Source organism: Macaca mulatta, chromosome 19 (assembly GCF_049350105.2).
Source record: "Macaca mulatta isolate MMU2019108-1 chromosome 19, T2T-MMU8v2.0, whole genome shotgun sequence".
NCBI classification, from domain to species: domain Eukaryota; kingdom Metazoa; phylum Chordata; class Mammalia; order Primates; family Cercopithecidae; genus Macaca; species Macaca mulatta.
In genome coordinates, this window is record NC_133424.1 from 66524091 (window position 1) to 66543864 (window position 19774).

The window sequence follows — 19774 nt, forward strand, 5'->3', positions numbered from 1 at the left end:
ACAGAGTCTGGCTCTATGGACCAGGCTGGAGTGCAGGGGTGGGATCTGAGCTCACTGCAACCTCCACCTCCTGGGATCAAATGATTCTCCTGCCTCTGCCTCCCCAGTAGCTGGGATTGCAGCGTTAGCCACCATGTCTGGCTAATTTTTGTATTTTTAGTAAGAGATGGGGTTTTACCATGTTGGCCAGGCTGGTCTTGAACTCCCGGCCTCAAGTAATCTGCCGCCTCTGCCTCCCTATGTGTTGAGATTTCAGGCGTGAGCCACCGCACCCAGGCACATTGCCTCTTTTTCTATTCTCAAGAAACATTTGTGACGCTCTGGGTGTGTTTGTGCATTTCATTAGTGTGTCAATATTTGTAAAAAAATCACCAATGAAGCTTCGTGAACTGGAGTTTATACCATGGGAACATTTTTATTAGTCAGTATATTTCACACACACACACACACATCTAAAATGAGTCAGATTCTCTGATCACTCTTACGTTCATTAAGTAAACTCCAGTTTTGAATATTTCATCTATTTAATCTGCATTTTCTAGTATATTGGCATAGGTTTGCACCCTGTTCTGTTGTTAGTTTTTGAAAATGTGTGTAGGGTCTGCCGGGCTGTCTGCTTCTTCGCGCCCACATGGAAATGCGTGCCTGCTCTTTCTTTTTCTTGCTCAATGTAGTTAGGATTTATGAGTGTAATTAATATTTTCAAGAATCAGCTTCACTGGCTTTGTGGAATTTTCACGTTTTGGTGTTTCCTCATGAGCAACTCTGCTTTTTCTTATCATTCCCTTTCTCACACCTTCATTTGGGATAATTTGTTATTCTTTTTCTAAATTCCTGATACGAAAGCCAACGTCGTTCATTTCCTAGTGTTTTGTTTTGTTTTGTTTTTTCTTTTCTACTTTTTTCATTTGTGGTTTGTAGTTTTTCCATTTCATTGTGTGGTGTGTAATATTTATATTGTGATTCAGTTTCAAGCACATTCTTACTTCTGATTTTAGTTTTCTCAGTTAACTCATTGATTATTGAGAAGTCTGTTGTTTAATTTAAAAATGTAGGGATATTAGTTATTTAGACTACAGAATCAAGCGATTCCCAAAGTTCCCAGAGGTCCAGGCTGACTGAGGTTCATTGCTGTCCACTGGGGGCAGCTCCCGTGCCTTCAGCAGTCCCGAGTCTCCTTCTGCTGAGTGTGGGGTCTGGGTCCCCTCCAGGTTAGTGGATGGCCAGAGTGGCGTAGACGCTGGGCTCAGCTGGAGGTTCCCTTTCCTGGGTTGGAGGAGGCTCAGTTGCCTCCCGTCTGAGGGTCAAGCTCTGCAGCTGGGCATAGGTCACATCCTGGGGGTCTTCAGATGCAGCAGCCTGCAGTGGGGGAGAGTGAGAGGGAAGGAACGTGGTGGGGGTGGGGGAGGCCTGGGGGCCCGGAGAGGAAAGGACTCACCTCAGTGTCCATCTGCCTGTCCTCTTCCGCCTGTGTGTCCTTTGTGTCCAGGAATTCCTCGGACAGTGGGGAGGGAGGGGAGGTCATTTCTCTCCTAGGTCCGGAGTGTTTCACCCGGGCATACATCACTGCCTGGGGGTCTTCATCGTGTGGGCTCTGCTGGAGAAAGACACTGGTGGGGGGTGTCCTTGAGTCCCCCTGACCCCCTGGAGTCAATTTTCTTCACTGTTCCCAGGATGATTCGACTACATCCCTTTCCTGATGGAATCTCAGGGACGCCCTAAGGCCGTGGAGGGTCTGGCCGCTCCCTCCCTGTGGTTCTGGCCTCTCCTCCTCACTCTGACCTTGCCCATTTGGCTGCAGCCTCACACGGCCTTCCTGCAAGAGCTCGCTGCTGCCTCGGGGCCTTTGCACGGCTGTTTCCTCTGCCTGCAGGGGCTCGTCCATTAGAGGATCCTGTGGCCCCCTCCATCCAGGCTTCTCAGATGACAGCTGAGCAGACAGCCCTCCCCTTACATTCAGACTGGCCCCACTGCCCCACACTCTCTGCCCTTTCCCTGGTTTATGTTTCTTACAGCACGCTGCACTGCTGGACACTGCATTTATTTGCATTTTGTTTCCCACCATGAGGTGAGCTCCAGAGGCAGGGGTGGCTCTGCTCCCTGCTGTGTCTGCAGCTCCCACAGGGAGCCTGATCCACAGTGAGCTCCCTGGGAACACTCGCTGGATGAATGAATGAAGGGAGCCCAGGGGACCGGGGTGGTTCATCTATTCCTCATCCTCCTGAGGCCTGGGGAGCGCTCTAACAACCAGACGGCCAAACAGAGGAGGAGGAGCGGGAAGGGGACCCAGAAGGAGGCCCGTGAGGTCCCAGGACAGCAGGAGAGAGTGAGGTCACAGCAGGCGGGAGGCAGCGTGCTGGACAAGGAGGGGTCCACCCCTGACGATGCTGAGAGCCAGGGGAAGGAGGACGGAGAAGTCCTGCAGGATTAGATCTGGCACCAGGAGGCCTTTGGTGCCCGGGACAGGGGCGGGGTCTCACCCGACTGTCCAGCTCCACCCTGTCCTCAGGCTGTGTGTCCTTCACGGCAGCATCTGCTGGGACACAGCAAGGGGTTTGTCTCCTCGGAAGGTTCCCTGAGACCTCTCAGTCCTGCGGGTCCCTGCCCAGCTCCCAGACGGGGCCACTGTGATGCAGGGAGGGGCTGCGATGTTCCCGAGGTCCCACAGTGTGGGGTGAGATCATCTCACCCTGAGCCCCAGACCCTTTCCAGCCTGTGCCCCTTTCCCCATTGCTATGGAAACTTTGGGGCCCCCATCTCCTCCTGGCTGGTCGCCTCCCCCATCTCCTCCTGGCTGGTCGCCTCTTCCTGTCACTCACAGAGGTTTTCTTCCTGGGTGTTGGCAGCTGGACTGGACCTGGGGGAGGAAAGGGAGCTTTAGGGGCAGTGTACGGGGGCCCAGTGGGAGTCTCGGGTCTTCGGGCAGAATTACCTCCTCTGAAAGCCTCTGTCTCTGGGCTCTGGCTCCACAGCCCCTGCAGGATGTTGGAAATCAGCCTTTCTCTGGGCTGGGGGAAGAAGGACAGAGCCTCAGCCCTGGGAACATCGGAGCCCCCTGCCCCCTACACACAGCTCGAAGGTAAGGAAGGAAACCGGAAAACACTCCTGCCTCCATGTTCCAAACGCCCCATGAGATGGACAGAGCCCGAAGGACACTTTACATTTGTAGATGGGACTGACATTAAGTGCTTTCTCCATTCGCCTGGTGAGAAATGCTGGAACAGTTCCTCAAAGCTGCATTTGCCCAGTGGTTTGGATTCCCTTTGGCTGGTGCCCTGAGCCCACCCTTGGTCGGCCCATGGGGTGCCCCCTTCCCTACTCACCCGATGTCCAATGTTTGCCCTGACGTCGATGTCGGAGGACGAGGAAGAGGAGGAGGAGGAGGAAGAGCAGCAGGACGAAGGCCACCAAGATGCCAGTCACAACCCCCAGGTGCCTTCCCAGACCTTGAGCATGATGACATCAGAAATGGGGGTGATGTCATTGAAATGAGCGCCTACTGTGTGCCGGACCTTCTGTTCACCACCTCCAACCCCCACAACAGTCGTACAGCACGGAATGGAAACACCCACCCACCTTACAGATGGAAAACTGAGGCTCAGAGAGGGGAATCGCCTGCCCCAGGACCCCCAGCCGGGAAGCGGCAGAGCTGGGAAGGGAATCCAGGAGTCTGAACTGCAGCCCTTGTTCCCTGCACCAGAGCTGAGCCCTGGAGCTGCAGGGAAAGAACCTGACCGTCCTGAACCACAGCCCTGCTCCCCTCCCCTGCCCCAGGTCACCGTCACTGCTGCAGGTGGGACAGGACAGGCCCCTGCGGAATCGGGTCTGGGAGGCTTCCCTGGGAGGCCTCCTCTCCCAGAAGGTCACAGCTGGGAGTCAGAGCTGAAAGGAACGTTCCCACCCGCAGGCCTTTCTCCTTTACACCTGGAGAAACTGAGGCCCAGGCAGGGGAGGGGCCTGTCCACGTCACCATCTTCAGAGGAGGCTGAACCTAGGACAGAATCCACCCTGCCTCCCCGGACCCCGCCCACCTTCCTCTCAGAGCCACCACTCACCACTCTGAGGATCCGACCCCGTGGGGTTGAGGGGCTGGTCCTCAGGGCCTGCTGGGTCAGGATGGGAAGGTGAGGGCTGGGGCTGCCCTGCCCCCCACGTCAGCCCGGCTGCTCCTCCCCCAGGCTGGGCCCCAACACGTCCCTCTGCCTCGACCCCACCCCTCACTGGCCCAGCCTGAGCCCCTGGGAGCCTGTGGCCCCTCCTCTGGCTCTGCCCAGCTCCCTGGAGGGAAGCCTGAGCTTGAGTCCCCGAGGGGAATGGGACTCTGGGAAATGTGGGGGAGGCCGTGATCCCTACAAGCCCAGAGGCCTCAGGGACTCACCAGGTGTGGGGGTGGGACCAGTGAGTGGGAGGCTGGGACTCCCAGAGGGTCCTGGGTTAAAGAATGAGAGGAAGCTGAGGAGCGGGGCTTCCTTGCAGTCCCCACCTCAAACCAAATTTCTCTACACGGGCCATGTGGCCTCCTCAGGCCGCTCCCTCCACCCACTTCTCCTCTTCATGATGCTGGTGACGCCGCTGAGGGTGGGCATGCCTGGGAGGGCCCTGTTGTCCTCCTTCCCTCTGAGGGTGAGTGCCCTTCTGGCTAAGCCCCGCTTAGATCCCTGCTCACTCCATCCCAGCCCAGAGCTCTCCTGGGGCAGGACCTGAGCTGAGCCTTTGAGTTCAGAGAGGACAGGGTCAGGGCCCTCACCTGAGACCATGAGCTCCAGGGGCTCACTGGGGTGAGTCAGCAGGTAGGGGTTGTAGCTGAATGAGGCGTAGCACCTGTAGGTCCCCGCATGGGCTGAGGTCACAGGACCCATGGGGAATTCAGCCTGGTACTTATGAGACCGGTGCTTTGATTTCAGACTCAGGGGGGCATCAGCTGCTCCCTCCTTGGTCAGAAAGAAAGTGTCCGTCCATCCCTGTGACTGACAGAGCAGGGTCACGTTCTCTCCTGAGGCCACTGTGGGGCCCGGCTGCACTGAGAGGGAGGGTCTGGCATGGGTCTGTCCTGGAGAGAAGAAGGATGGGTGAGGGACTGCCCCACCTTGTTCTGAGCTGAGACTTCCCCAGGCCTCTCTCTGGGGCCCTCAGTCTCTCTGTCTCTGTTTTCTCTGAGTCTCCCCCTCCCCACCCATCCCTGTCTCTGTCTGTCTCTCCCTCCCTTGGGACCCCCACCCCTCATCCCGGCCATCACCAGCTGGAGTTCCCCAGCAGGGCCTGAGCAGAGCCTGGGTCCCTGACTGAACCCACAGGGTTCCTCACCTGAGATCAAGATGTCCAGGGGGTCACTGGGGGCCGACCACTCGGAGGAGAGGTTGTGTGCACCGTAGCATCTGTACTGGCCCCCGTGGGAGTGGCTCACAGGGCCCAGGGTGAAGTTGGCCTGGGAGAGCCCAGCCTGGGGCTGCTGGCCAGGGCACTGGAGGAAGTCACGTCCCCGCTCCTTGTATAGAACAAATCTGTCATAGCCGGCATCAGAGCCACACTGGAGGGTCAGCTTCTCCCCAGGGGCCACGACAGGACCCGGCTGCACTGACAGTGATGGCTTCTTAGAAACACCTGGGAAAAGGTGGTCACGGTTTCCAGGAGCGACCCTCAGGCTTCCCCACAAACCCTCCCTCTCCCCCTGGGCCTCACCACTGCTGATCTTCCTGTGTCTCTGGCCCCAGGAGCCCTGAGCCCTCTCGTCCCAACATCATCCCACCTGGCGCTGCCCTGAGACGTGGCTCCTCCCCACCTGCCCGGAGACTCAGGGAACTCCAGGCAATGCTGTGAATTTCTCACCTGAAACCAAGAGCTCCAGGAGATCACTGGGTAAAGACCACAAATAGGGAAAGCTTGAGTCATAACCATAGCACCGGTACGACCACCTGCGACTCGGGCTCACGGGTCCCACGGAGAAGACGGCCCGGGATGACCCACGGGTACGGGGCTGGAAGTTCAGGCATTGTGAGTGTTCATCTTCTCCTTCCTTACACAGAACGAAGCCGTCAAATGCCACCCGTGAGTCACACTGGAGGGTCACGTTCCCTCCTGAGGCCACCACAGGGCTGGGCAGGGCTGAGAGGGTGGGTTTGCTGTAGGCTCCTGGGAGAGAAGGAGGCACCGTGTTAAATGGAGCTCACACCTCCTACATCATCCCCAGGGCTGGGCTGTGAGAGGGAGACACCCCTGAGAGCTGACCCCCTTCCTGAGGACAGAGCCTGCGGCTGGGACCCCTGAGTGTCCTCTCACCTGTCACCACCAGCTCCAGGGGTTCGCTGTGCTCTGACCACCAACTGTGGCTGTAATACTGACAGCGATACCGCCCTGCGTCTTCCCAGGTGATGGATGGGATGGGGAACTGGCCCTTCCTTACAAGCTCTGGTCGTATCGATGTAATCCAGGATGCTGATTTTCTCTCCCTATATAGATGGTACCCCAGGGCTTCAAGGTTTCCCTGACACCTGAGGGTCACGGGACTCCCCTGGGTGATCACACGGTCTGGCTCAGCCCAGAGCATGGGCTTGGGGAGGATTCCTAAAAGGAAATCAGAGGTCGGATTCTAAGTCATTTCCCACCCAACAGATCTCAGCTCTTGGCTGCAGGACCCTCCAGACGCCCCCATCAGTCAGCCCAGATCTGCTATTCTCCATCCCCAGCTGCACGGGGGTGGCCCCTTGTCCCCAGTGAGTAGGAGGGACCTGGGACAGCTGGGGACAGACTCACCTGCCTGCACGTGGGTCCTGGGGCCCAGACTCAGCCCTGGAAGAGAGTTCCCTGTGAGAGATTTGCCCCTGAAGCCTGAGCAGGTCCTCCCCTCCCTGGGATCTTTGTGAGCCCCTGGGGTCTCCTTATGCACCAGAGTTTGGCTGTGGGGTGAGGCCCCTCCTAGGTTAGAATCTCCCCTCCCTCTTCAAATCTCACCGAGACAGATCAGGACCATGAGGATGGGGGTCATGGCGTCTCCTCCCACTGCCCTGCTCTGCGGATGGATGAGCCCTCGGTGCTGGCAGGACAGAGACACACAGAGAAATAGCCTCCCCTCCTTCCCACCCTGTGCGGACGCTTGGAGGCTGGGTCCTTCTCCTGGGGTGTTGTCATCTGCAGCCACACAGGAAGCAGAACTGACCTCCCAGGATCCTGACTCTCATTCTCTTAGGGCTGAGGTTGGGCAGGCACCGGGCCCTCTGCAGACATGTCAGACTGTAATGGGGTGTTTCCTGACCCCCAGCCACTGTCTGTCTGGTTCATCCTCGTCTCACTGAGAGCCGGGATGTAGCGGCAAATAGAACTGGTGCTTCCTGTGTCTGCCCTTCCAGATGAGGGTAGCGGAGGCTTCCCCTTCCTTCTCACAGCCTCCCGCAAGGTCTCCCTCCCTCCTTCCGCCCGTCCATCAGCACACGTTGTGTGGTCCTTACCATGGCAGTGGTCTCTCCAGCCCTGGAGATGCTTCAGGGAAGACGCAGGTCCATGCTGCAGGCAGACTCAGACCAGCAGAGACGCATCTCACAACTGACTGTACCATCCAGGCTGAGCTGTGTGTGGCAGTGAGGACAGAAGAGAAATGCAGGGAAATAGGGGAAGAAAAGTTGACTTCTTTCTTGGCACTGGACTGTGGGTTTTCTTTCAATAGTTCCCTCTCAACTTCTCCTTTTTTTTTTTTTTTTTTTTTTTTGCTACAACGTACACCCCCTCCCCCCAGGAACAAACCTCTGAGTCTTTCCTGCCTCCTCGGTGCCCCTTGCGTCCTTGGCCGTCCCTCTGCACCTCAATTCCTGGTCAACATTTTGGGAACAATGGCTTATGTTGGCGCTTTGATTTGAGGAGTTGAGGAGGGAGTTGATACTTATTTGATGACTGGTTTTCATCCACTGCCTATGTGACCTTGGTCTGTAGTGTCCCATCTCTGAGCCTCAGCTTCTTCCTTTGCAGACTGTTGTCATGAATCCCACTCGTCACCGTGGTTGTGGGGTCAGTGGTGCCTGGACATTGGGAGGGGCTCATTTGTGCTTGATTTCCAGACCAGGGTAAGACCTGAGGTGTTTGGGACATGAGAGGATCTTGGTGTTGGACTCCACAGTCTACGTAGGTGATTGATGTGTCCACTTAAGATGTCACATCTGACCCTAATGGAGAAATGTACATCAGGCATTTCTGAAATACCCAGAGCATCAATATCATGAGCAGAAAAAGATGTGTGGAAGCCCCGAGTGTAGAAGGATCCACAAGAAAGAACAGAAGTCAGAGGTGAGATGCCACAGGGTCCTGGGACCATCAAGGGCTCATTAGGGTGTAGGTTTCCGCACTGAGTGGAGCCCGGAGAGGAGCCTCGGGATTTGTAACACAGTGAGGAGCTCAGGGCTCCAGACCAAGGTGGGAGGCTGCGTCTTCCAGCCACACCTGAGGCTCGAGTGGACCCCAAGCAGCCCAGAGGAGTTCCCTCAAAGGAGTGCACCAAACCGTCCAGTGATAGAGCTGCTGGGATTCCATAGAAAGAAGCACTAAACACCAGGGTTTTCATAGAGCATTTATTAGGGGGACTTCCATAGAGTGGGGCATCCTTGTCTCCTTGCCCAGTGTCTCCTTGAGGATCTCAAGGATGTGCTTCCACATAGCAGCATGTTCTTCAGATGGACAAGGAGACACTGGGTGTTCTATCCAAAGCTTTAACCTAAAATAAAAATAAACACAAAAATAAACCCCTAGAGAATATGATCTCTCAGTACAGTTGTTTCTTGGGATACAGAGGCAATTCATTTCACTACCCGCTACGTGTAACAAAACTTGCTGGTACTCCAGCCCTGACATTGTCTCTGCTGGACCTGCATATAGGAAAAGCCCGCTGTTCATATACACAAGTTTTGCTTCTCACAAATGCAATAGTTCTGATCCCCATTTGTTTTAAAAACGTGTGCACATAAGAGACCCCAGGAATCCAAGGTTGCGTTGCTCCAGGGTTGCCTGGATTTTGAGTGTATTTGGGAATGAGAAGCAGGGATTATAATCTGGAGTGCATGGCATGGCAAGACACAGTGCATCCGGGGAGGGAAGTATGATGTTGGGATATATGCTGGTTTTCACCCGCAGTTCCTGGTTCATAACTCCCATAGCACTTGTTACAGTCTTTCGTTAGAATGTTGGCTGTGTTGGGCTTAGGGGGCGCCTCTGACCTCCTCCTGCCCTTCCTTCACCTGCCCAAGGCACGACTCGAATGTTCCCTGCCTTTCTGATGGTGGCTCATAAGACCCTCCCAGAAGATGGTCTCACCCTGTTCCTTGTGGGAGGAAATGCTGACATCATGAAGCTTCCATAAAAGCCCAAGAGGACTGGGTTTCGTGAGTTGCTGGATGGCTGAGCTGTGGAAGCTCCTGGAGGGTGGTGCCCAGGGAGGGCATGGAAGCCCCGTGCCCCTTCCCCCATGCCTCCTGCTATGTGTCTCTTCATCTGTGTCCTCTGCAGTGTGCTTTGTATTCAACCAGGAAATGTCAGCATTTCTCTGAGTTCTGTGAGCTGCTACAGGAAATTAATCAAACCCAAAGAGGGGGTCATGGGATCCCCAACTTGAAGCCAGTCGATCAGAAGTTCTGGAGGTCTGCACTTGGGAATGGTGTGGGGGACAGTCTTGGGGACTTAGCCTTTAATCTGTGAGATGTGGGACTGTCTCTGGGCAGACAGCGTCAGAGCTGACTTAGAGGACACCCAGCTGCTGTTCTCTACTGGGTCTGGGGGAAAAAAAATCCCACACATCTGGTCCTAGAAGTCTTCTTCTGTGTTGATGATTCCTGTGATGTGAGAGTAGAGGAAAAGCACTGTAGAGAGAGCTCTCTGTACATAGAGAGGTAAAGGAAGTTCTTATCAGCAACAAGGGAGAGGCTGACAGAGCTGCCTAGAAACAGAGTTCCCTGGTTCCAGAGGTTCAAAGCCAGAGTTGCCGTCAGTCCTTTGGAGGAAATGCCGTTGCTGGGCAAGTGTTCTCTCGAGAGCATCTTATCTGAATTCCTGACGTCCTGAAGAATACCTAATGATAAACCTTGTCAAAACAGGAGGAGGGTGAAGGACATGGAAGAGGGACAGAACTAACCTTACACCTTTTGATTTATGATACTGGGATTACGTTTTCCTTATTTAGGTCTTTTGTTATTTCTTTGAGCAGTAGTTTTAAATTGTCAATGTGTATCTATTGCATCTCTTTGGTTAAATGTATTTCTCATTTTTTTTTGAGACAGAGTCTCACTCTATTGCCCAGGCTGGAGTGCCATGGCACGATCTCAGCTCACTGCAACCTTTGCCTCCTGGGTTGAAGCGATTCTGCTGCCTCAGACTCCTGAGTAGCTGGGTTTGCAGGCGTGTACCACCACGCCCAGCTACTTTTTGTATTTGGATAAATGTATTTCTATGCGTACTTTTCTTGCAGACACTGCTGTAAATTTACTTGTTCCTCTAATATACATGTTGAAATGCTGAGCTCCATTAGCTATAAATGTGAACATAGTTGGAAATAGAGTCTTTGCAAATGCATTTAAGTCATGATCAAGAGATCATAATGAATTAGAATGGGTCCTAATTTGATCTGAGTGATATCATAATCTGAAGAAGAGAAGAGACACACAGAGAAGAATGGGTGTAAATACAGAGGTACCCAGGTAGACGGAGGCTGAGAAGATGGAGGCAGAAATTGGCGCAACACTGCCCCAAGCCAAGGAGTGTGTGAACCAGCAGAAAGCAGGACAAGTCATTTAAGAATTCTTCCATCGGCCAGGTGCAGTGGTGTACACCTGTATTCCCAGCACTTTGGGAGGCCGAGGCGGGTGGATCACCTGAGGTCAGGAGTTCAAGACCAGCCTGACTAACATGGTGAGCCTCCCATCTCTACTAAAAATACAAAGATTAGCCGGGAATAATGGTGCACACCTGTAGTCCAATTACTCGAGAGGCAGAGGCAGGAGAATTGCTTGAACCTGGGAGGGGGGATGTTTCAGTGAGCCGAGATCGCGCCTTTGCTCTCCAGCCTGGGTGACAGCGAAACTCCATCTCAAAAACAAAACAAAACAAAACAAAAGAACAAAACATTCTTTCATTGAACCTGCACAATTATGTCAACATCTTTCTTATGTTGTACTTAGATTTTTAAGTGAGCCGTGTTATCTCTCACATCAGATATTAATATGTTTGTCTTTTGTGGATATACTAGGATAGCAGTGTCAGAGTTTCATTTCGCCTGTGCCATAACACTGAAGCCGAAGTGATCATTGCCTCTGAATTAGAAAGGACTGTAGGTAGATGAGTGAGCTCTCAGTGGGATGTGCCACAGGTGCCTGGTGCTCATTAGTGAAGGCACCTGTGTCACTCACTTCCCAACCCCACATTCAGTGACAATGGCACCTTGATTTGGGCCATGAAAAGAAATATTTATGTCACAGAAACTGGTAGATACCACCAATAATAGCATTTTAAAGATGTCTTTTTCAGAATCAGCATAGCTGTGGTGTCACTTGAAATGTGTGAGTGATGATTCCAAGTGGTGATATTTCAGGAAAAGTTGCACACAGAGCATCTGAGAAGGAGGGAAGAGCTCGAAGGGTGCAGAGAGGCTGTCAGGGTCTCAGGGTGGATTTATCTTTACCTGGTTGGAATTTGATCTGTCGTTGACTTAGTTGGTGGTTCAGGTTTGGATCTCTGAACTGAAGAGATGGCGACTCAGTAAGGGACATCAAGGAGTGTGACAATGAGGAATAAGGAAGACTGTGTTACATGCCATGGACCAGAGCACGCAGGTGTGCAGAGGTGTGGACCCAACGCTGCCATGTGGGATGGAGCCTCATGTCTGGGGCTGGGATAAAACGGGAATCCGTTCGAGGAGAGTCAACATTCATAGTTAAAAAAATGTATCACAGTTTAATGATCTTCTAGGAATCACCCCAGACAGTTTCCCTGCACTCAAATATGGATTCCTGTCTTTGGAAGTGACCAGCAGACAGTTCAGATAATGTAGGTCCTAGATTGTCCTCCAGAACTTCCTGGGATCATCAGATCTGTCCCTGAGGCTCCACCACTCTGAAGGATGCATTGTCGTCTCTGCTGTTCACCGGCCGGCTGCATCTTGGGGGCTTCTCTGGCTGTGCTGAGCCTCAAATAGCAGAATCCCGAGGACCACCAGGACCAAGCCAGCCACGCCCATGCGGATGAGATTCTCCACTGTGTAATCCTGTGGGTGTTGGCCTAGGGGTGGTGGACAGAGAGGTCACAGAGGTCACGGCAGGTCAGAATCACCCCGGGACCCCTGGATGTCCACCCAGGGCACCCACCTCCCCTGGACAGTCCCTGACCCTCTGTGCCAGTCCCATAACGGAGAGCATCTCCTCACTCACCAGTCTTGGAGTCTGTCTGGTTTTGTGACGGGCTGAGGGTCTCAGCTGCTCCTGAGAATCAAAACAGTGGAGAAGAGCCCTGAGCCCAGCCTCACTCCTGGGCTCTGCATTCTTCTCTTCCCCTGTGTCTCTTGACATGAGTTTTATGGAGTTCCTCAGAAACCCTTCCTCTGCTGTAGCAGGGTTCCCTCCAGTCTCCTCATTAATTATGTCAGACTTCCTGTGCCCTACAAATCCAAGCTCGGCTCCTGAGTCATTCGGGAGAGTTTTCCTGCACCCCAGGAGCTCAGCATCTATAAGGAAAGTGGTCCCCAGTCCAGAAATAACCGAGACCTTGGGTGCTCTCTGTGCATCCTGGGACCTTGTGTGCTCTCTGAGCCCTAACAGGCTGCAAGGAGCAGGTGCAGGACCACAGCAGTCAGTTTCCCTGGAGATGAGAGTCTCACATATCCACCAGCTGAAGACGTAGGCTCCATGGAGGAGGGGCTGGACCTCAGGGGCTCCTGAATGTCAGGAGCACAGAGGGTTGAAAGTCTGGGTCTGCCTCCCCTTCATGCCCTCAGCCACTTCACCTGGGGTTTCATCTTCCGTTTAATCCCTAGGTAACGAATTCCTCTTGCAGGCAGGTACCCCTAGAACGCAATACAGGTGAGCACACACCCACACACACAGATAAGCATGTGCTAAGTGGTGGTGCTAACCGAGCTTCATAAATCAATATTTCTGCTTTCAGGAAGTGTGAAACTAGCTGAGAAAACCAATAACAAACATGTAAAGATCTGTCACGTCAAATGTATTAAGCATATGGATGAATACACATAAAAATGTATTTAGATATACCTACACACATTCAGATGTAAGTATATAACTGTACATAAACGTGTATATATGTAAAACTTCAGATATATGCTTAATATGAAGTTATATACATGTTAGTATTTGAGTGAGAAATATTACTGTGCAATTTAGAAATAAATCAAATTTCCATGTTTTATAATTTATATAAATTTTACCAGAAATTAAAAGTGATCTACTGAAAAGTAATTAGAAAGGAGCGATTCTGTAGTGAGTGAACCCGAATTTAAAAGAATATGCTCAAACCAGTCACTTTCTCATGGATACCTATCTCTTATTTTAAAAAAGATAAATCAAATATCTCACCTAAAAATTGTTAAAGATGTTGAATAAGTCTTTAAGTTAAAATGAGCATACAATATTCTTATGAGTAAAATTTCAAAACACTTCTTAAATTCATTAAGAAAATTTCCATTTTGAATGTCTAAAGGAGGAAGATTTGATATTAATGAGAAATTTGTTTCTACATTGAATGTGTAAATTAAATCAAGACCCAATTAAAGGGGGAGTATCATTAATGATTTTTAAATAATAAATGCATACGACAAATAAAATCATACATTTATATATTCACATATTGTTTTAAAAGTTTTAGAGAAAAAGGAACGATGGACACGTGCGTATAGAAAACGCAGAGTAGAAATGAATTGTACAAAAGATGGGCTGTGAATAATTCCCTAACTCGTTCAGGGAGCAGGTGCACAGCCCCTCCTTATTCTCAGGGGTGCCCTGAGCACAGAAGCCTTCAGATGGGCACAAGGGAGGCAGTGTGGGGGCACCCACAGCCGGGGTGCTTCTCTCTAAAGGAGCGGGTCTGGGGCACACTCCAGCCTCATCACAGTCAGATCCCACCGAGGCCCGAGCAGCTTCTTCTCCGGTCCTGAGATGTCCCAGGGACCCCGCAGGTGTGGGTGAGGGGTTCATTCTCAGGGACCCTTGGACATGAGAAATGAGAGCTGCCAAGGGAACGTCTGTCTGTCCTCTCTCCATCTCTCCTGCCTCTCTTCCTCCTCCATCAGTCCAGCATCTTCCCCGTGTCCAAGTCAGACTGAGCCCCAAATCCTGCTGACCCAGCCTGTTCTCTTTTCTCTACTCATCAGACATCCTGCAGGACAAGATCAGAGTCTGGGGGTCCTGCAGAGCTGTGCCAGGTGTTGCTTTTAGTAGAAAATTGGAGAGATTTTCTCTTACACATGGGACAGGGGAGATTGTCAATCAGTGGGGTTTGTAAACTTTTGTTCTCTCCAAAATATTGTGGCTTTGTCTTACTAAGCTGAGATTCCAGGAGGGATGAGCAAAACTGCATGCACCTGCCTCCATCTCCGTTGTTTTTTGTTTTTTGTTTGTAAACCCTTACAGTTATTGGGACAATCAGGACAAGGCCAGAGAGGGCTGCAGGTGGGAGCAGATCTAGGATGAGCCCCATCCCAGATGCCCCAGAAGGTCAGAAATGAAGGGGCTTTGGGGTGGTCACATCTAGGCAGTTCCCTGTTATTCAGATCGAGAGTCCTGGGTGCAAGGAGAACCAGCTTTTTCAGAAGTTCCACCTCCCAAGGAGAGGCTGAGCCATCACAGCCCCAGCCCCACCTTCCTGGGCTCTTCCCACCTGACTCCTACAGCAAGCACCTGCCTGTGATCTCCGCTGGCCCTGGCTCCCCATGAGAGGTGATGGCTCCTGGGAATCCTGCTTGGGGAGGGGGAAAGTCCCCGCTGCTCCACTCATCAATGCCGAACCTCAGACACCTCCCTCCCCTCTGACCACCACGGAGGGAGCACCTGCCCCATCCCTGGAGCACCAGGAAGCCACGCGGACCACACCCTACTGTCCACCCTGCCCTCTGCTGCCCTGAATCAGATCCCGAATATTGGAGGTAGCAATGAGATGAGCCTAGAAACTTCTCTTGAGCTAGGAGTGGCTGTTTTTGTCACCCATGAGTCAGGACTTAGAGGTTGGGACCCCAGAGACTCTGATTCTGAAGTGGAGACATCAGGAGTGGAGTGTGTGGGGCCTCCGTCTTCCACCCTCAGTCTAATCTCATCTCTGAGCTTCACCGCCGTCTCCTCCCAGCACTCCCTGCTCTTTACCCTACTGAGACTTCAGGGGTGGGAGCCAGGGGTGGGAGGTCCCGTCTATTTCCACCCTCTCATGGGCTGGGCCCTTCCCTGCGGACCCTCCCCCTTCACTGCCCTCAATCATTATTGTTTCAGAGCTCCCCTGGAGGCAGGGCCTGAGCTGAGCCTTTGAGCTCAGAAAGGACAGGATCAGGGCCCTCACCTGAGACCACAAGCTCCAGGGGATCACTGGGGGCCGACCACTCGGAGGAGAGGTTGTGTGCACCGTAGCATGTGTACTGGCCCCCATGGGAGCCCCTCACAGGGCCCATGGTGAAGTTGGCCTGGGAAAGCCCAGCCTGGTGCTGCCGACCAGGACGCTGGAGGAAGTCACGTCCCCCCTCCTTGTACAGAGCGAATCTGTCATAGCCGGCATCAGAGCCACACTGGAGGGTCAGCTTATCCCCAGGGGCCACGACAGGACCCGGCTGCACTGAGAGTGACGGCTTCTTACAAACACCTGGGAAAAGGTGGTCACGGTTTCCAGGAGCCGATCCTCACACTTCCCCACAAACCCTCCCTCTCCCCCTGGGCCTCACCGCTGCTGATCCTCCTGTGTCTCTGGCCCCAGGAGCCCTGAGCCCTCTCGCCCAACATCATCCCACCTGGCGCTGCCCTGAGACGCGGCTCCTCCCCACCTGAGACCTCGAGCTCCAGGGGCTCACTGGGGTGAGTCAGCAGGTAGGGGTTGGAGCTGAATGAGGCGTAGCACCTGTAGGTCCCCGCGTGGGCTGAGGTCACAGGACTCATGGGAAATTCAGCCTGGTACATATGAGACCGGTACTTGGATTTCAGACTCAGGGGGGCATCAGCTGCTCCCTCCTTGGTCAGAAGGAAAGTGTCCATCCATCCCTGTGACTGACACAGCAGGGTCACGTTCTCTCCTGAGGCCACCGTGGGGCCCGGATGCACTGCGAGGGAGGGTCTGGCCTGGTTCTGTCCTGGAAAGAAGACGGATGGGTGAGTGGCTGCCCCGCCTTGTTCTGAGCTGAGACCTCCCCAGGGCTCTCTCTGGGACCCTCAGTCTCTCTGTCTCTGGTTTCTCTGAGTCTCCCCCTCTCCACCCATCCCCTGTCTCTGTTTATCTCTCCCTCCCTTGGGACCCCCACCCCTCATCCCGGCCATCACCACATGGGATCCCCCGGCAGGGCCTGAGCAGAGCCTGGGTCCCTGACTGAACCCGCTGGGCTCCTCACCTGCGATCAGGATGTCCAGGGGGTCACTGGGGGCCGACCACTCGGAGGAGAGGTTGTGTGCACCGGAGCATCTGTACTGGCCCCCGTGGGAGCCCCTCACAGGGCCCAGGAGGAAGTAGGCCTGGGAGAGCCCAGCCTGGGGCTGCCGAACAGGGCGCTGGAGGAAGTCACGTTCTCCCTCCTTGTATAGAACAAATCTGTCGTAGCCGGCATCAGAGCCACACTGGAGGGTCAGGCTCTCCCCAGGGGCCACGACAGGACCCGGCTGCACTGACAGTGACGGCTTCTTAGAAACGCCTGGGAAAAGGTGCTCATGGTTTCCAGGAGCGACCCTCAGGCTTCCCCACAAACCCTCCCTCTCCCCCTGGGCCTCACCACTGCTGATCTTCCCGTGTCTCTGGCCCCAGGAGCCCTGAGCCCTCTAGTGAAAATATCATCCCACCTGGCGCTGCCCTGAGACGCGGCTTCTCCCCACCTGCCCGGAGACTCAGGGAACTCCAGGCAATGCTGTGAATTTCTCACCTGGGACCAGGAGCTCCAGGAGATCACTGGGTAAAGACCACACATAGGGAGAGCGTAAGTCATAACTATAGCACCGGTAGGACCACCTGCGACTCGGGCTCACGGGGCCCACGGAAAAGACGGCCCGGGACCAGCCACGGGCATGGGACTGGCAGTTGAGACGTTGTGGGTGTTCATCTTCTCCTTCCTTACACAGAATGAAGCCACCAAATGCCACCTGTGAGTCACACTGGAGGGTCACGTTTCCTCCTGAGGCCACCACAGGGCTGGGCAGGGCTGAGAGGGTGGGTTTTCTGTAGGCTCCTGGGAGAGAAGGAGGCACAGTGTAAATGGGACTCACATCTCCCGCATCATCCCCAGGGCTGGGCTGTGAGAGGGAGACACCCCTGAGAGCTGACCCTCTTCCTGAGGACAGACCTGGGGCTGGGACCCCTGAGTGTCCTCTCACCTGTCACCATCAGGTCCAGGGGGTCACTGAGCTCTGACCACCCAATGTGGCTGTAATACTGACAGCGATACCGCCCTGAGTGTTCCCAGGTGATGGATGGGATGGGGAACTGGCCCTTCTTCACAAGCTCTGGTCGTATCAATGTAATCCAGGATGCTGGTTTTCTCTCCCTATATAGATGGTACTCCCGGGCTTCAAGGTTTCCCTGACACCTGAGGGTCACGGGACTCCCCTGGGTGATCACACGGTCTGGCTCAGCCCAGAGTCTGGGCTTGCGGGGGAGGATTCCTAAAAGGAAATCAGAGATCGGATTCTAAGTCATTTCCCACCCAACAGATCTCAGCTATTGGCTGCAGGACCCTCCAGATGCCCCCATCAGTCAGCCCAGACCTGCTAATCCCCGTCCCCAGCTGCACGGGGGTGGCCCCTTGTCCCCAGTGAGTAGGAGGGACCTGGGACAGCTGGGGACAGACTCACCTGCCTGCACGTGGGTCCTGGGGCCCAGACTCAGCCCTGGAAGAGAGTTCCCTGTGAGAGATTTGCCCCTGAAGCCTGAGCAGGTCCTCCCCTCCCTGGGATCTTTGTGAGCCCCTGGGGCCTCCTTATGCACCAGAGTTTGGCTGTGGGGTGAGGCCCCTCCTAGGTTAGAATCTCCCCTCCCTCTTCAAATCTCACCGAGACAGATCAGGACCATGAGGATGGGGGTCATGGCGTCTCCTCCCAACGCCCTGCTGTGCGGATGGAGGAGCCCTCGGTGCTGGCAGGACAGAGACACACAGAGAGAAATAGCCTCCCCTCCTTCCCACCCTGTGCGGACGCTCGGAGGCTGGGTCCTTCTCCTGGGGTGTTGTCATCTGCAGCCACACAGGAAGCAGAACTGACCTCCCAGGATCCTGACTCTCATTCTCTTAGGGCTGAGGTTGGGGCAGGCACCGGGCCCTCTGCAGACATGTCAGACTGTAATGGGGTGTTTCCTGACCCCCAGCCACTGTCTGTCTGGTTCATCCTCGTCTCACTGAGAGCCGGGATGTAGCGGCAAATAGAACTGGTGCTTCCTGTGTCTGCCCTTCCAGATGAGGGTAGCGGAGGCTTCCCCTTCCTCCTCACAGCCTCCCGCAAGGTCTCCCTCCCTCCTTCCGCCCGTCCATCAGCACACGTTGTGTGGTCCTTACCATGGCAGTGGTCTCTCCAGCCCTGGAGATGCTTCAGGGAAGACGCAGGTCCATGCTGCAGGCAGACTCAGACCAGCAGAGACGCATCTCACAACTGACTGTGCCGTCCAGGCTGAGCTGTGTGTGGCAGTGAGGACAGAAGAGAAATGCAGGGAAATAGGGGAAGAAAAGTTGACTTCTTTCTTGGCACTGGACTGTGGGTTTTCTTTCAATAGTTCCCTCTCAACTTCTCCTTTTTTTTTTTTTTTTTTTTTTTTTTTGCTACAGCGTCCACCCCCTCCCCCCAGGAACAAACCTCTGAGTCTTTCCTGCCTCCTCGGTGCCCCTTGCGTCCTTGGCCGTCCCTCTGCACCTCAATTCCTGGTCAACATTTTGGGAACAATGGCTTATGTTCGCGCTTTGATTTGAGGAGCTGAGGAGGGAGTTGATACTTATTTGATGACTGGTTTTCATCCACTGCCTATGTGACCTTGGTTTGTAGTGTCCCATCTCTGAGCCTCAGCTTCTTCCTTTGCAGGCTGTTGTCATGAATCCCACTCGTCACCGTGGTTGTGGGGTCAGTGGTGCCTGGACATTGGGAGGGGCTCATTTCTGCCTGATTTCCAGACCAGGGTAAGACCTGAGGTGTTTGGGACATGAGAGGGTCTTGGTGTTGGACTCCACAGTCTACGTAGGTGATTGATGTGTCCACTTAAGATGTCACATCTGACCCTAATGGAGAAATGTACATCAGGCATTTCTGAAATACCCAGAGCATCAATATCATGAGCAGAAAAAGACGTGTGGAAGCCCCGAGTGTAGAAGGATCCACAAGAAAGAACAGAAGTCAGAGGTGAGATGCCACAGGGTCCCGGGACCATCAAGGGCTCATTAGGGTGTAGGTTTCCGCACTGAGTGGAGCCCGGAGAGGAGCCTCGGGATCTGTAACACAGTGAGGAGCTCAGGGCTCCAGACCAAGGTGGGAGGCTGCGTCTTCCAGCCACACCTGAGGCTCGAGTGGACCCCAAGCAGCCCAGAGGAGTTCCCTCAAAGGAGTGCACCAAACCGTCCAGTGATAGAGCTGCTGGGATTCCATAG

At 53.9% G+C, this 19774-nt stretch overlaps 3 protein-coding genes and 1 long non-coding RNA gene across 53 annotated transcripts in view; 1 reads left to right on the forward strand and 3 right to left on the reverse strand.

Annotated features, from left to right (window-relative positions):
- LOC144337321 (uncharacterized) overlaps positions 1-19774 on the forward strand; it is a 153312-nt gene that overhangs the window by 41426 nt on the left and 92112 nt on the right. The gene's annotated exons all lie outside the window — the stretch shown is intronic.
- LOC106992276 (leukocyte immunoglobulin-like receptor subfamily B member 1) lies at positions 1020-18927 on the reverse strand. Of its 50 annotated transcripts, XM_077981412.1 has the most exons (16): positions 7443-7685; positions 6949-7030; positions 6751-6786; positions 6277-6561; positions 5827-6129; positions 5305-5601; positions 4748-5050; positions 4379-4429; positions 4056-4106; positions 3677-3715; positions 3324-3446; positions 2933-3008; positions 2820-2857; positions 2481-2533; positions 1439-1597; positions 1020-1359 (listed from the first exon to the last, which is right to left on the reverse strand). In XM_077981412.1, exons 1-16 carry the CDS (start codon positions 7443-7445, stop codon positions 1213-1215), a joined length of 2046 nt encoding a protein of 681 aa, XP_077837538.1. In that variant the 5' UTR covers positions 7446-7685; the 3' UTR covers positions 1020-1212. The 50 variants fall into 50 exon arrangements, with proteins under 50 accessions (XP_077837538.1, XP_077837539.1, XP_077837537.1 ...); XM_077981413.1 differs by lacking the exons at positions 3677-3715; positions 7443-7685 and adding an exon at positions 18698-18927 and having other exon boundaries at positions 4056-4103; XM_077981411.1 differs by lacking the exons at positions 3677-3715; positions 7443-7685 and adding an exon at positions 18698-18927.
- The window catches only part of LILRAB (leukocyte immunoglobulin-like receptor, subfamily A, member b), a 39988-nt gene continuing 32113 nt past the window's right edge, over positions 11900-19774 (reverse strand). Inside the window, 1 exon segment of the mRNA NM_001040677.1 lies at positions 11900-12243. Coding sequence (NP_001035767.1) covers positions 12107-12243 — 137 coding nt within the window. The 3' untranslated portion in view covers positions 11900-12106.
- On the reverse strand, positions 12385-18887 carry LOC718403 (leukocyte immunoglobulin-like receptor subfamily A member 3). Its single transcript, XM_077981549.1, has 8 exons — positions 18698-18887; positions 18201-18282; positions 18003-18038; positions 17526-17813; positions 17078-17380; positions 16556-16852; positions 15998-16300; positions 12385-12443 (listed from the first exon to the last, which is right to left on the reverse strand). Exons 1-8 carry the CDS (start codon positions 18698-18700, stop codon positions 12385-12387), a joined length of 1371 nt encoding a protein of 456 aa, XP_077837675.1. The 5' UTR covers positions 18701-18887.